This window comes from Brachyistius frenatus, unplaced genomic scaffold, assembly GCF_029030835.1.
Source record: "Brachyistius frenatus isolate BFR_SWC_R1_liver_20210118 unplaced genomic scaffold, ASM2903083v1 Contig_138, whole genome shotgun sequence".
NCBI classification, from domain to species: domain Eukaryota; kingdom Metazoa; phylum Chordata; class Actinopteri; family Embiotocidae; genus Brachyistius; species Brachyistius frenatus.
In genome coordinates, this window is record NW_027210737.1 from 860,846 (window position 1) to 874,349 (window position 13,504).

General features: G+C 39.9%; 1 protein-coding gene across 1 annotated transcript in view; it reads right to left on the bottom strand.

Moving 5' to 3' along the window:
* Positions 1-4,658: 4,658 nt before the first annotated feature.
* nxph1 (neurexophilin 1) overlaps positions 4,659-13,504 on the bottom strand; it is a 52,823-nt gene continuing 43,977 nt past the window's right edge. Inside the window, exon 2 of the mRNA XM_069715127.1 lies at positions 4,659-6,644. Coding sequence (XP_069571228.1) covers positions 5,889-6,644 — 756 coding nt within the window. The 3' untranslated portion in view covers positions 4,659-5,888. The remainder of the gene's footprint in view (positions 6,645-13,504) is intronic.

Genomic DNA, 13,504 nt, shown 5'->3' on the forward strand with positions numbered 1-13,504 from the left:
GCAGCAGTTATTTTAGCTATTGTTTCCTCATCTTTCTGAGATGTATGTATCCACAGTTTGGTATATCTCTTTTTACACCACACATTCATAGTGACACTCAATACTGTGTTGCTTCACGATGTGAATTTAAGACAAAAGAAGCAAAATCCTCTGAGAATGTCTTTCTACCGTCTTAATCCAGTTATAAGGTGTCCCAGCCGCTTCATTTCCTTTTCGTTCTGCTAGTTTACTTCACATTCTGCAGCTCAGCTTGTGACTCTGTGGTCACATTATGATGGCAGCAAAGATGGAGACAGACGAACCTACACTGGACCCACGTATAAACAGTCTGACTGACATCAAACATCTCAATGATAACAGCCTTCCTGCTTTCTTCACAGCCGTTAGACAAAATACAGATGTTAGACAAGTTTCTGTCCCGCGGTGTTTACTAGAAATAAGAGACAATCATGATGTGGGACATTGTCTTCATACTTGGGACAAGACATAAAAATGCTGTGTATTCCACAAAGTGGGACACCTTGTCCCACAGGTGGAAGAGGGACGGAAGAGGGAGGGACTGAGATGACAGAGGGACAGAATAGGTGTGTTACTCTGTCATTCACAAACTCTGAAACCAGGAAAAGATGTGAAAGTCACAAAGGACTGTTGGATAAAGAGACACTGGACTGCATCTGAATCCTTATTATGGACACTAATAACAGGCCGAGAATGTGTTCATCTGCTGAGTTACAACTGTTCCTGTTAATCAGTGGACATTTTGTCTCACCTGGGCCCGTTGCATTTATTACGGCTGCTCCAGTATCTGGAGACGTCCCACTGTTGTCTTGTTCTGTTGTCCATCATCTTCCGCAGCATTGAACTGGAGATCCTGCGGTAGAAGGCAGCACGTCGTACCTGCAGTTTGTTCATTGTCCACAAACTGCAGCTCTCTTTTCTTAGATGTAGCTTTCTGCTGTGTGTTTGGTTGCATTGCTCTTCATGCTGTCTTCACCATGAACCTGCTGTTGGGAGATGTTGTTCAGACCAGTTGGAAATGTTTCCTGACACTTCCGAAGCCCAACTTCTAGTGTTCTGCTGTGACATCATCAGATTCTCTTCTGTGACAACATCAGATTATCTTCCTTTAATCTCTAGGGCTATATCTATAGGTTCCTACTTGATGCACATGTTTTAGTAATGTTCTGGCCTGGTTTGGTTATATATTGGTCATCATTTGCCTATACACTGATGGTATTTAGTTTATACGTACACTATCCCATGTTAACAAATCCCGGCAGGTTTGTTAAAAGTGAGTATTAAGGGCAAACGTTTGGAGAAAGCTTCTTAATGAGGACAGCTATAAAAGCATCTCACAGACCTTCAATGAACACACAAACCTGGCATCCACTTTAATTACTGATAAGTTGTGAGCCAGCTAAAGGCAGCGGATTTCCCTCCCCCAGAGGCTCTAATCTGTTTAAAGCCGACTGCTGATCCTAACTGCCGAGTCGGAGGATTCGATGGCAGGTGCCACTGTGAAGTCCCAGAACAGACGCTATCACTCTCATATCCCAATCTCCATATTTCCCAGGGACTGAAATACAAGTATGCCTCTGTGTCCAACTTTTTGGCACACTCAATTATTAGGATCTGCTCAATCACACATGGTGCTAAATCAGAGGACGGCCCAACAAGTAATTATAATCAGGCACTGAGCTCGTGTTCTGGGTCCTTTTTACTGAGGAGGCAATGTGGCACTTTCCAGAGACTATTTACACACTCTCTGTTTGTACACCACACATGTGAAATATGGAAGATGTGTAATTTGTCATAACGCATACCAAGGTCATTTATTTAGCCTAAAGAAAAATTTTATTTTACAGAATGGTGAAGATAACTGGCTTTACCTAGTTCATTGTACAATTAAAATATATTTACAAAACATCATTACACTGTAATAGATCACAAGGAAGTGAAAGTGTGTATTTAAATGTAGTAAAGTAGAAAAAGTCTGTCAATATTTTATAATACTGACCGATTGGGACTTAATTGTCACACAGTTTGGAAAATTGTGTAGGTTGCCATACAAGCTGCAGGATTGTAGATCTAGAATATATTTTTCTTAATTTCCTTATGGTCTTTTTCCAAACACCTTTACCATCTTCAGAGAAGTGAGAATTCTTAGTGTTTGTTTACTACGTTTGGTTTTGTTAAGTGTGATGATATAAAAGTGATGGATTCCAAAACTCTTTGTAATTGTCTTTGTAATGGAAATGTTGTTAGAAGACCTCAGTGAGGGAAAGTTTGGAATTAAGTGTGAAAGCTTGACTGAAAACTATGGTTTAGTACAACCTGTAATTGATTTTTGTTGCTCTGGCAGTCAATTACATTTATTAAGTTGACTCTTTATGATAACAAATATGAAAATAAACCAGTTGTAAAAAAACAGTGTATAAAGGGGATTTACCAATCTCCTGATAACTGTTATAGACCTGGTCAATACAAAACAAAAATAATTAGTTTCAAAGTAAAATTACTATTTAATATTATTCTATTTTATTTTATTGTATAGAATGTGGAAATTGTTTTTTTTCTGTTTTTTTTATATTCAATATTTTGCCCTGTACATGCCTCTGGAATGTAAAAATGTCCCTCTGAGGGATTAATAAATTATCTATCTATCTATCTATCTATCTATCTATCTATCTATCTATCTATCTATCTATCTATCTATCTATCTATCTGTCTATCTATCTGTCTATCTGCCTATCTGCCTATCCATATTGAACTACAATTGTTGCCGACAGATTTGTATTAAACTGAATGTAACTGAATTGGAGAACAGTCAGAATCCGCACTAAACATCAGACCTTGTAATATGTGCTGTCTTGTAGTATGTGTTCCTTATACTGCTATACATACTGAAGTGGCTTTTCACAATAACCGATTTAGCTATGGTTGTACAGAACTGACGTGACTTGAAATGGTGTTCACTTAATAACATACATTATGAAGTCCATTTATGTAGTGAATTTGTGGAACTGGAAAAGATGCAAAACAGACTGTTACTTTAATAGTGCCATACGTCGGACTTCATGAACTGAGGGACATCATGACAATTTTACCTACAGAATCATCTCCTCTCATCACTCAGAACAGATTTTCTGACATTAATCAATGTGACACAGGGACATTGTAAAATCCAACCCAACACCCCAAGCAATTACATGGAATGTGGATTAATCTGTATTTCACTGTTTCCATGCTTTACCAAGGATCCCTGCCAGTCTAGAAGGTATTTGATGAGTAGGTTTGAGAGTGAATAGTATTTCCTACGTCCACACAGGAGACTGGATTTTCTGTGACATCGGAGAATCAACTATTCTACCTGCTGCAACGAGCTCAGTCTCACCTGGATGGAACCGGTGACTCTGTGAGAATCACTTTCTTTGATTTCTCCAGTGCATTCAACACCATCCAACCACTGCTGCTGAGTGAGAAGCTGCGGGTGGTGGGGGTGGACGCGCCCACCGTCTCCTGGATCACTGACTACCTGACAGGCAGACCACAGTTTGTCCGTCTGGGCAGTGTGCTGTCTGATATGGTGGTCAGTGGTACTGGAGCTCCTCAGGGAACTGTTCTGTCTCCCTTCCTGTTCACCTTATACACAACTGACTTCCAGTACAACTCAGAGTCCTGCCATCTGCAGAAGTTCTCTGATGACTCTGCAGTGGTAGGATGTATAAGGGATGGTCGGGAGGACGAGTACAGGGCAGTAGTGGAGGACTTTGTGGAGTGGGCGGGAAGAAATCATCTGCTCCTGAACGTAGCCAAGACCAGAGAGGTGGTGGTCGACTTCAGGAGGAAGATGACGGCTCTACAACCGCTGAAAGTTCTGGGAGAGGTGGTGGACATGGTTGAGGAGTACAAGTACCTGGGTGTGTCCATCGACAACAGACTGAACTGGAAGACCAACATCAATGCTGTCTACAAGAAGGTGATGAGTCGACTCTTTTTCTTGAGGAAACTTCGATCCTTCAATGTGTGCAGCGAGATGTTGGAGATGTTCTACCAGTCTGTTGTGGCCAGTGCATTGTACTTCACTGGGGTCTGCTGGGGGAGCAGCATTGGAGCTGGAGACACCAACAGACTTAACAAACTGGTTAAGAAGGCCGGCTCCATCATCGGCTACAAACTGGACAGCCTGGAAAAGGTGGTGGAGAGGAGGACGCTGAACAAACTATTATCCATATTGGATAATCCTGACCACCCTCTCCACCACCTGCTGCAGGGACAGCGGAGCACTTTCTCTAAAAGATTCCTCCAGCTCAACTATAGAATATTAACAACTTTTTTTTGTTCACAACAGACCAAATCTACTGTGTTTAGTCATATGACAGTACACCATACAAAACATTCCATTTCTTTTGGACAGCCTAATTCTCTCATCAGCCTCCTGGAAAATACTAGAACCACTGTTACATTTCAATGTATCAATACAAACTGGCGCTTTGTGTTGTAGACCATCCTCATTCAAACAGCTGACAGATGTAGTGATATGTAACGAGCCTTCAACAAACCATTTCTAACTCATTATTACGGCAAGAATCACAGAAAGAACTCAGACGTGCCAACATTCAATTGATAAAATTTACGGATTTCTTTAATTCATATCTCAAGCCCCCAACCAACCCCAAACCCCACCCCCGATAAAGAAAATTTCAATGAATACTTTTAATATATTGAGTCAGTTTTACAGCTTCTGTACAGATTTGCTGTTTTAATGAAATTCACATCTAGGGCAGCAACATTTTTTTCTTTGTTAGAAGAACCAAGAACGAGCATAAATGGAGTGAACAAGAGGACTTAGCGAGAAAGGGGTAAACACACAGCTCATGGGGGGCATGTACAGAAGCAGCGTAATTGGGATAAACTATGTACAATACAAACCATTCATACAAATTAAGATCTAAGATATATAATTCAATACATTACATTTGATATATTAAGTGACAATGAGCAAGCCCCGTCCCCCACAAACAATCCACTGATCAATCAGTCAGGTAATCAGACATTCAGTCAGCACAGAATTAACCAATCATCCAACCAACTCTACATCTGGCTGCAGTAGAAAGAGCACTCTGATGACAGTTGAGGATTGACAGTGTTATAGTATCTGAGCATGGTAACAGATTTTCTCTCATGACTGAGAGCCAGAGGCCCGCTCAGTCTCAGCTCACGTGGGTAAGACCACCTTACATTTCAGAAATTATCAACCTTCACTGTCCTCCTCAGCTGCTTTAACGGTTTTGTAAAATCATCTGAGGATTATTTTTTTTTTAATTGTTATTTGAATGAGGAGTTATTTTGTTTTCCAGTTATGCAGGATAAACTGCAGAGCGTAAATAGCACAGCAGGGGCAAACACCCCATATGTTGTTGTCCAGAGAGTAAACGCATTGTATATGAAATATACCCCCAAATAAATAAAATACAATTATTAACATCTTATTGTGGCAGAAGTGTGATGTAAACAAAAAGCAAACAAGAAAGGGCAGCTTTTAATAGTGACGAGTACAAGCTGAAAAGGACCAATAAACCCATGCATCCTACACATGGTTGCAACAGGAACAAAATGTAATTCAGGTACGAAATACTAACTGTAATCACAGAGTTTCTTAGGTCATTTTTAAGCATCTTACTGTTCTATATACCACATTTTGTAACTGTTAAAAGTAAGTGCTCGCTGCAAAATTCAAGACATTAAATAGGGAAATCATTTGGGATGGGTGACACTCTGGTATGGACATGTTAAAGGACAGTACAGCTAACATAAACATTTCTCTGGGAGAGAAGCCCCAGTCTGTGCTCCACTTGTCCACTATGCTGTGTGAGAGGATAGGCATGTCAGCCGGAGGGGAAATAGGGAGTGTCACTGTGGTAATTGTAGTCCGGGCACACTTTCTGCACCAGTTTGTAGTCGGTGCTGTAGAAGGAAATGAAGATGCAGATGACTTTGAAAGGTTTGGAGCAGAGCCAGGAGACATGGCTTTGGGTCTGCTCCTGGTAGCATGTCTTGGATGGGTCAAAGTTGCAGAGTGTGTTCTTGGCACCCTTCTCCACTTTCTCGTACTCTATACGGCAGTTAAAGGACTTTGAGTCCTTTGCATCGATGACTGACTGCTGCGCCGCCACATCAAACTCCACTATCTTGGTTGGAGGAACCAAGCTCACTGATACGTTGCCCTGGCCTGTGGAGTTGTGGCGGAAGTAGACACTGAAGGTGCCGTTGCCATGATCCACAATCTTACCAGTGATCAGCAGGTTGAGTTTGACCGTCTTGATGTTGGAATGGAAGTCTCCCCAGCCGAACATCTTCTTAAACTTCCCCGTTTTGACCATGGGCCGCCGTTTAGCACGCGGCCGTGAGTCCTGCAGGTCTGTGGAGTTCCTCAGCCAGTCCCACAGGTCCTGCTCCGAGTAGGGCTCTGGAGTGTCATAGCGAAGGTCCAAGGCTGTGCTGTTCTCTTTGCCATGTAAAGTCTGTGACAGCAGCCTACTGATGGACATTTCCTTACTGCTTTCTGTCCATATATGCTTAAGTGTGGATTTGGTGCTTCCTGACTTGACAATGTCTGACTTTGAAGCGTGGGTGCTCGTAACCTGAAAAAGAGCAAAACACATTTAAATGATTGATTTAAATCAATGTTCATAAACAATGGCTGAAGCCATTTGAGCCTCCTAAAAAGGTGATGTCCTTTGTACCACATTGTCATTCATATTGTCATATTCCTGTCAGGTAAATATCTATAAACTGTACTGCATAGTTATATCCAGTATTTGTCACGTTGAAGCACTGTGTTTACTTGGGGCTTAAGACTTGGGGTTGTAATTAATTAATTACCTTCTTCATAAAAGTAAATTTACAAAACAAATTATCTGATTGCTAGCATTGTTAACCTTCATGTTTGGTAGTTGTAAATATTTCTACTGTTGTGTACCACTATTCTATAGGTCTGTAGTATCCTTTTATTTCCCAAGAAGTTTACTGGATAATTCAGTATAATTTAGTACTAATTGTACGTGACATTCCGAAAAATAGTTAACTTAACCCTGTGTATTTTAGTCAGTATACAGCAGGTAAGAAAAAAAGAAAAGATTTGTGCAACAAGCATGACATTTGACTTATATTGAGAATGCATTTATCAGCTATTCATTAATCCGGTAATTACAAATAAATATGTGTTTAGGCTTAAAAGTCTGTGTATTTTCCACATAAACAGTAACAAACTACATTGGTTTCCACAATAAGAGAACATTAAGAGACAAGTTAAAAGTGGGCTTGAGCGAATACCATGAGGCCACTTTAGATGCCGCTATGAGCAACAGAAAACCAGTTGGTCTTTTTAGGTTTTATCCAAGGGCAACTGGACTTCTTTAGTTTCCTGAAGACGTTTCGCCTCTCATCCAAAAGGCTTCTTCAGTTCTGAGCTCGAGAACTGAAGGAACATATTTAAGAAACTAAAAGCCGTCCAGTTGCCTTTGGATAAAACTTAGATTGATCATTATCTGGATGACAGAGAACCTTCACAGACAGGTGGATCTTTAAATATGATTTAGAAGTAGCAGTGGTGGTACAAGGCCATGAATGTGGGATGGAAGACTATACCAGAACCTTAGGGCAACGGACGAAGCCAGGTCCCCTTTAGTTTTGATGCGTAAATTAGGGACTGAGAGAAGTTGTTGTGAGGATCACATAACTAATCAGGAAGCACGGTATTGAGATGGCAAATAAGTAAGGTATTGTGCCACGTGTGTGCACGTCATTTCCTGTCATTTTCAGTGTTGTGTACAAAATATAAAGAAGACTAACTAATCAAAACATTTCTTCATGATGCCACTAGTGGTCAAATACAACATTGAACACATTTGGTGCTCTGCATAACAATCATCCCAAATGTAGTTTCGTCCACCAGAAAAGGTGAAAAGGCCATACTAACCAATAAGAACTCAATAACTTTATTTCAGCTCATTGTTGATATCAAGAACGTCAACAATTCTCATATGTGAGGGCAACTAAAACAAAATAAGTGAATCTTTTTAAAAACATGCTGCTGTTTGTTTGTATTTCTGTTTACTATTTAAAATTTTTAGTTTCACTAGTTTCATGTGTACACATTACAACACTTAAGGAGGTGGGTGGTTGAAAATTGGAGTCTCAGTATAAGGTCCAATAAAGGCTTGGACCAATACAAAGATTTACTGCCATATTAGGTGATGTGATGTGTCATGAGGCATTACTAAACAGTTTCATTGATATAAATCTGGAAAAACATATTTAAGTATGTTTTTTTTCTACAAAATTGACCAATCAACTGTATTCTGAGGGACTAATAGATTATCAATCTTTGTGGCAAGCTTCAATTTCAAATCATGATAGTAGACAGTTTCAAACTGGGAATTATAGTGCTGCAATCTGAGCAAGAACGAGAAGACAGCAATCAAAGTAAAACATATTGCTCACATCTCCTCCCTCTGTCAAATAGAGGCACTATCAGCTGGTTCACACAGATAAAGGCAATGGCCGTTCAGCGGGAAAAGACCAGATTATTAACTAGAGACTGCTCCTTGAATTGATGATTGATGAACCCATGGGTTTTCACTATTTAGTACAGATGAGTGGTATTAGGTTCATACAAGCCCTAGTGGAGGTGTGACATTGATTGCCTGATTTATACTGTAAGACATGACAGCAGATCCATCTTGCTGAGGTTTTTGCATTTTGCAGGTTGCCCACAGAATCAATACTTAGAAAATAAGATTTTGCTTCCAATCATTTGGCCCTTTGGATTGAATTGCCTCACAGCACGTCTCTCCACAGTAAGGGGGCATCCACAAACCTCCACACATATTGTAAAATGAGCATGTACCTGTACTGTTAAGTATGTCACAAAGTGGGGAACAGGATAAAAACAATAGATAATGTATAATTAGGGGATTCTGAGTTTTAAAGTTTGAAAAATAACCTACTTGATAACAATAATTGTATATAACAATCTATAAAGTGTAACTGTAATCTCCTGGGTGTAATTGGATTTATTGGTATTCAAATATGTTTTATACAGTAAAATGTGCCTTTTCTGTAAGTCTCTTGAAAGATGAGAACAAAACTGGTAACCACACAAGTGAACTTTCATTACATCCAGACCAAACTGTAAAGATATTGTACACCAGTTCCCCCTCAGAGGAATGGGTTCTGGAATGTAGACATGAGGAAAATCAAAAGTGAAGAAACAAACAGAAGCTGACTGAAGTGAATAGACCACTCAGTTAGCCCATTCAGTGGAGCTGAAGAGAGTCTCAGGGGATCTATATTTAGCCTGAAGGGTTAAACTCAGAGAGTGCTTGGCAGTGTGAGGCAGACACACTTAGCAATCATTTTCTATTCAAACAGGTGAGGTAGTCTTCTCATACAGAAGGCTATCACAGCATGGTGGAGGGTGAGGATTACACTGGGAGGGATTTATGATAATGTGGATGCTTATGAAAAGAATCTGAAGAGGTCCCGTTCGCATGCACAATGCAGTCAACAGAATTTATTAAAAAGGAACATAAAAACAAGACAAAGCACTAGAGATGCAGTTGCTTTGAGGAGAATCACCTTTTCTTCCCTTTTACTCCTCATACAAATTCAGTCATTACAGAAGTAGTCAGGTTTAGAAAATGAAAATGTACAAATTTGCTCTTTTTACAATTACCTTAAAGTCATTGCCACAGAACTTCCCCCGAAAGTCTTAGTTCCCTGGAAAGTTCCCTGCTTCCTAAAACAATTGGGGATCCTACTTTAAGCACTCAAACACAGTTAAATAGTGCCTTTGATGGGGATTATGTTCAACAGTTAACAATACATATTGGTCCGCTGGTGAATGTTACCCAACTGGGTTTTAAGCTTAAGGTTTTTGAAGCCAATGTGTCTATTATGTTGGTTATTTCGTAAACAACATTAGAGAGGTCGATCAAAAACACGTCCTCAGATTCTATTCAGTCTTAAGAGGCAGTTCACTGTTCAGCAGTTAAAATATTGTCTCAATTACCTTCTGTTTTCAGAATTGCTATACTTGGTTTGTGCATAATAGTCACGTTAAAGTAGGTCACATATCCTCCCCTTGGAATAATACATCACTCCGCCTAAAATTATACTTGTATTAATTCAATAACGCTTAACAATTCCAATACATTAATTTCATGCCTTCTCTTTCCCATGGCTTTGTTTATTGTCTCAATGAGGTTTTTCTTCCTGCTAATGGGGAGCTTTTTCCACCCAGCTGTTGGAGTTGTTGAATTGTTGGATTTCTCTCTGAAATGTTATATGGTTCTGTTGTAAGGACTTGACTATGTACAGTGCCCTGAAATAACTTGTGTTGTGACTTGGCGCTATATAAATAAAATTGAATTGAAAAAGGTTACACTACTGGAACAACTAGAGTGTATTCATCCCAACTAATTGGAGTGTGTAAAGTGTGCAGTCTGCAGCTGTTTATCTCAGCTCATTGTTTGTCTTGTCCAGTGAATTTACTCTGTGCAGTGCATACAGACATGTTTATCTGTGCAGTACTCAGGCTAAGGCACCCTTCAGCTTGTTTCTGGCTGAGGGCCAATGAGTTTACTGGACCCTGGAGCTGCCAGCTGTAGAGTGCTCACCCTAAGGGAGTGGTGCATCTGGTAAATATGGCCTGCACTGAACAGGCCTCGCAGATACCTGACGAGTAGCCAGACAGCCAGTTGGTTGCCCCAAGGCAAGGAACAGTGCTGGACAAGGCAAGCAGCATAGATCTGTCTCTTACTATTCAATCCAGACATGACTTCTTTACCAAAGTCTCTGTGAATTCTAGAGGGAACACTGGCATCTTAAAATCTGTTGAGTTTTTTCAGAGGTTTTGTTGTGTTTTTTGGCTTTCATGCAATAATTATTACATGCGAAACTCAAGCCACAGACAGGCATAATGAGAAAATGCTTCTGAGTTGCATTTTGCGCTTTGTTGGAATCAGTATTTATGCAATTTGACCCATTCCATTTACTAAAAGTCATATAGATAATTCCTCCTTATCAGTTGCACAAGTATAGGAGTGCTGAAACTTACTTGGGCACTTACTGAGTTTTGGTATTTTAACATTATGCAAGAAAAAAAAATCAATCCATCAGCCAAACCAGCCCAGAGAGTGGGTGAGTGTCGCTGCTGGTCAGCTGTCATCAGAGATATGATTGAGTCCATCTGGGCACCGGCAAGAGAAAAAACTTGACCTCTTTGCCATCACCTCTGAAATTCTCAACTAGTAGATGATCCTGATGCAGAGGCAACAGAAAGGGCTGGATTATAATCCCATATTTGTATCATCAACCAGAACAGTGGTCAACCACCCTGGTACTTAAGACTCTTAATAGACTCAAAGTGTCCCCGTATGTGAACTATGGGAAAAATGACCAAATCAACAAAATCAACAAAAGTCTCTCCTTCTGGTGGTGTATGAAGTTGTGTGCAGTAGCGATGTGTCATCTACAAATGTTTTGTTTAAAAGGACACATCTGTTTGAGGAAGGAACTCAATCACATTTAGAAATAATATGTTCATTTTTCAGTTCAGTTAAGCTCTCAGTCGGTTGCTACAATGATCCACTCACTCAGTGACTGAGGGATACATTCACATTGAGGCCATTCTTTTCTTGAAGTTTAAGGCTAATCTTGACAATAATTAGCACAAAATAGTTAATGGCCTAATTCCTCATGTTGATCACAGTTACAAAAAGTGCATAGACATAAATGCACAGACCTTCAAGTTCCCTGTTGTTTTAAGATTTCACCCCATAAAAACAAACTTAAAATGTTTGGTTGGCCTGTATGAGAGGAAAGTGTACAGAACCACTGGTGCTGCATCTACAATGAGGGGAAAATCCTTTTCCTGTGAAGAAATGGCACATGGTGATCTGTTCACTGAACTTCACTTTCCAGTGAACATGAGCCCTGATTGATAGTCAGCAGCTCAAGTGACAGAATCAGGCCCAGCAAGTTCAAGAATAATGCCAAACTGTAAATTAGTTAAAAAGACACACATAAAAAAAGAAGCATTTATCTCCGATATTAACCAAAGACACTTTTAACTTTTCTAAACACTTTTCCCTTTCAAGTCTTCCATTTTTCTTGAACTCGGCTTTATACCAGTTTAAAATGTTCCTATAGACATCTCAGCTGATTCCAGTCATAGGTCATTTGCCACATTACATGTCAGTGTGTGTGTGATGTTCGCTGATAACCATCAGACATGCTCTCTGCACACTGTCACCAGTGACAAACCCATCTTCAATAGAATCCTACATACATGGTGTGTACATATTGTGGGGTGCAGAAAAAACAAAAATATATACTAGAGAGTTGACATACCATGGCTGTATTTAACCAGATATTTCTACCTTTGAGCAAAAGTTGCTCAGAACCTGCAATTTGAATCACATTTCTTTGACACAATTGGATGTCAGTGTATGCGTGTCCATATATTTCTCAGACTTAAAACCTTTGCAACTGAATGTGTTATTTCTCATGTGAAATAATATCGCCAGACAGCAGGTGCAGCACTGTGCACAGTATGTGCTTTCATGAACTAGTTACAGGCTTTAATCAGTCATTTCTCTTGCAGTTGTAAATCAGGAGAAATTCTTTCCATGAAATATGAAATGGAACATGAGAAGTATATTCATCTTATGAAAAGAGCAGCATAATGCCTTCTCTTGACTTACAAAGCTCTCATCAACCAAGCTTTATCTTATCTCAAAGATCTATAAAATCTATAAGATCTTTAAGATGACGTTTATCCTGATATCAACAGCTTGTCGAGGGCTATGCCTAGACTCATAAAATCTTTAGTTACAGTACGTAACCAACATACCGTATCATCCTAAAAGAGTACTTTGCTCACAGGATGTTGGCCTACTTGGGGTTCCCAGAGTTTCTTAAAAGAGAATGGGAGGCAGAGCCTTCAGCTTTCAGGCCCTTTTCCTTTGGAACCAGTTCCCAATTTGGGTTTGGGAGGCAGATACCCTCTCTACTTTTAATATTAGACTTAAAACTTTCCTATTTGAGAAAGCTTACAGTTTGGGCTGGCTCAGATGTCCTTAAGCCACCCTTTAGTTATACTATTACAGGCCTGCTGGAGGACTTCCCATGATACACTGAGCCCCTCTTTTCTCTCATTCGTTTCCCATGTATTTATATTCTACTATTGCATCTAATTATCTTGTCTCACCATTGTTTTTGTATTGTTTGTTGACTGTCTACATTATTCTCCTTGCTTGAGGATTTTTTTGTTGTTGCTTTTTTAGCACGTATCCCTGGCACTGGAGCTGCATGTTTCTGGTCTTCAGTTACTGCCACCTTTTTCTATCCGCTCTCACCTCATTCCAACTGCTCGAGGCAAAAGGCCCCCACTAGCTCTGAACATGTTTTTTTTCCTTTTACCAGCAAGTTTTTGCTT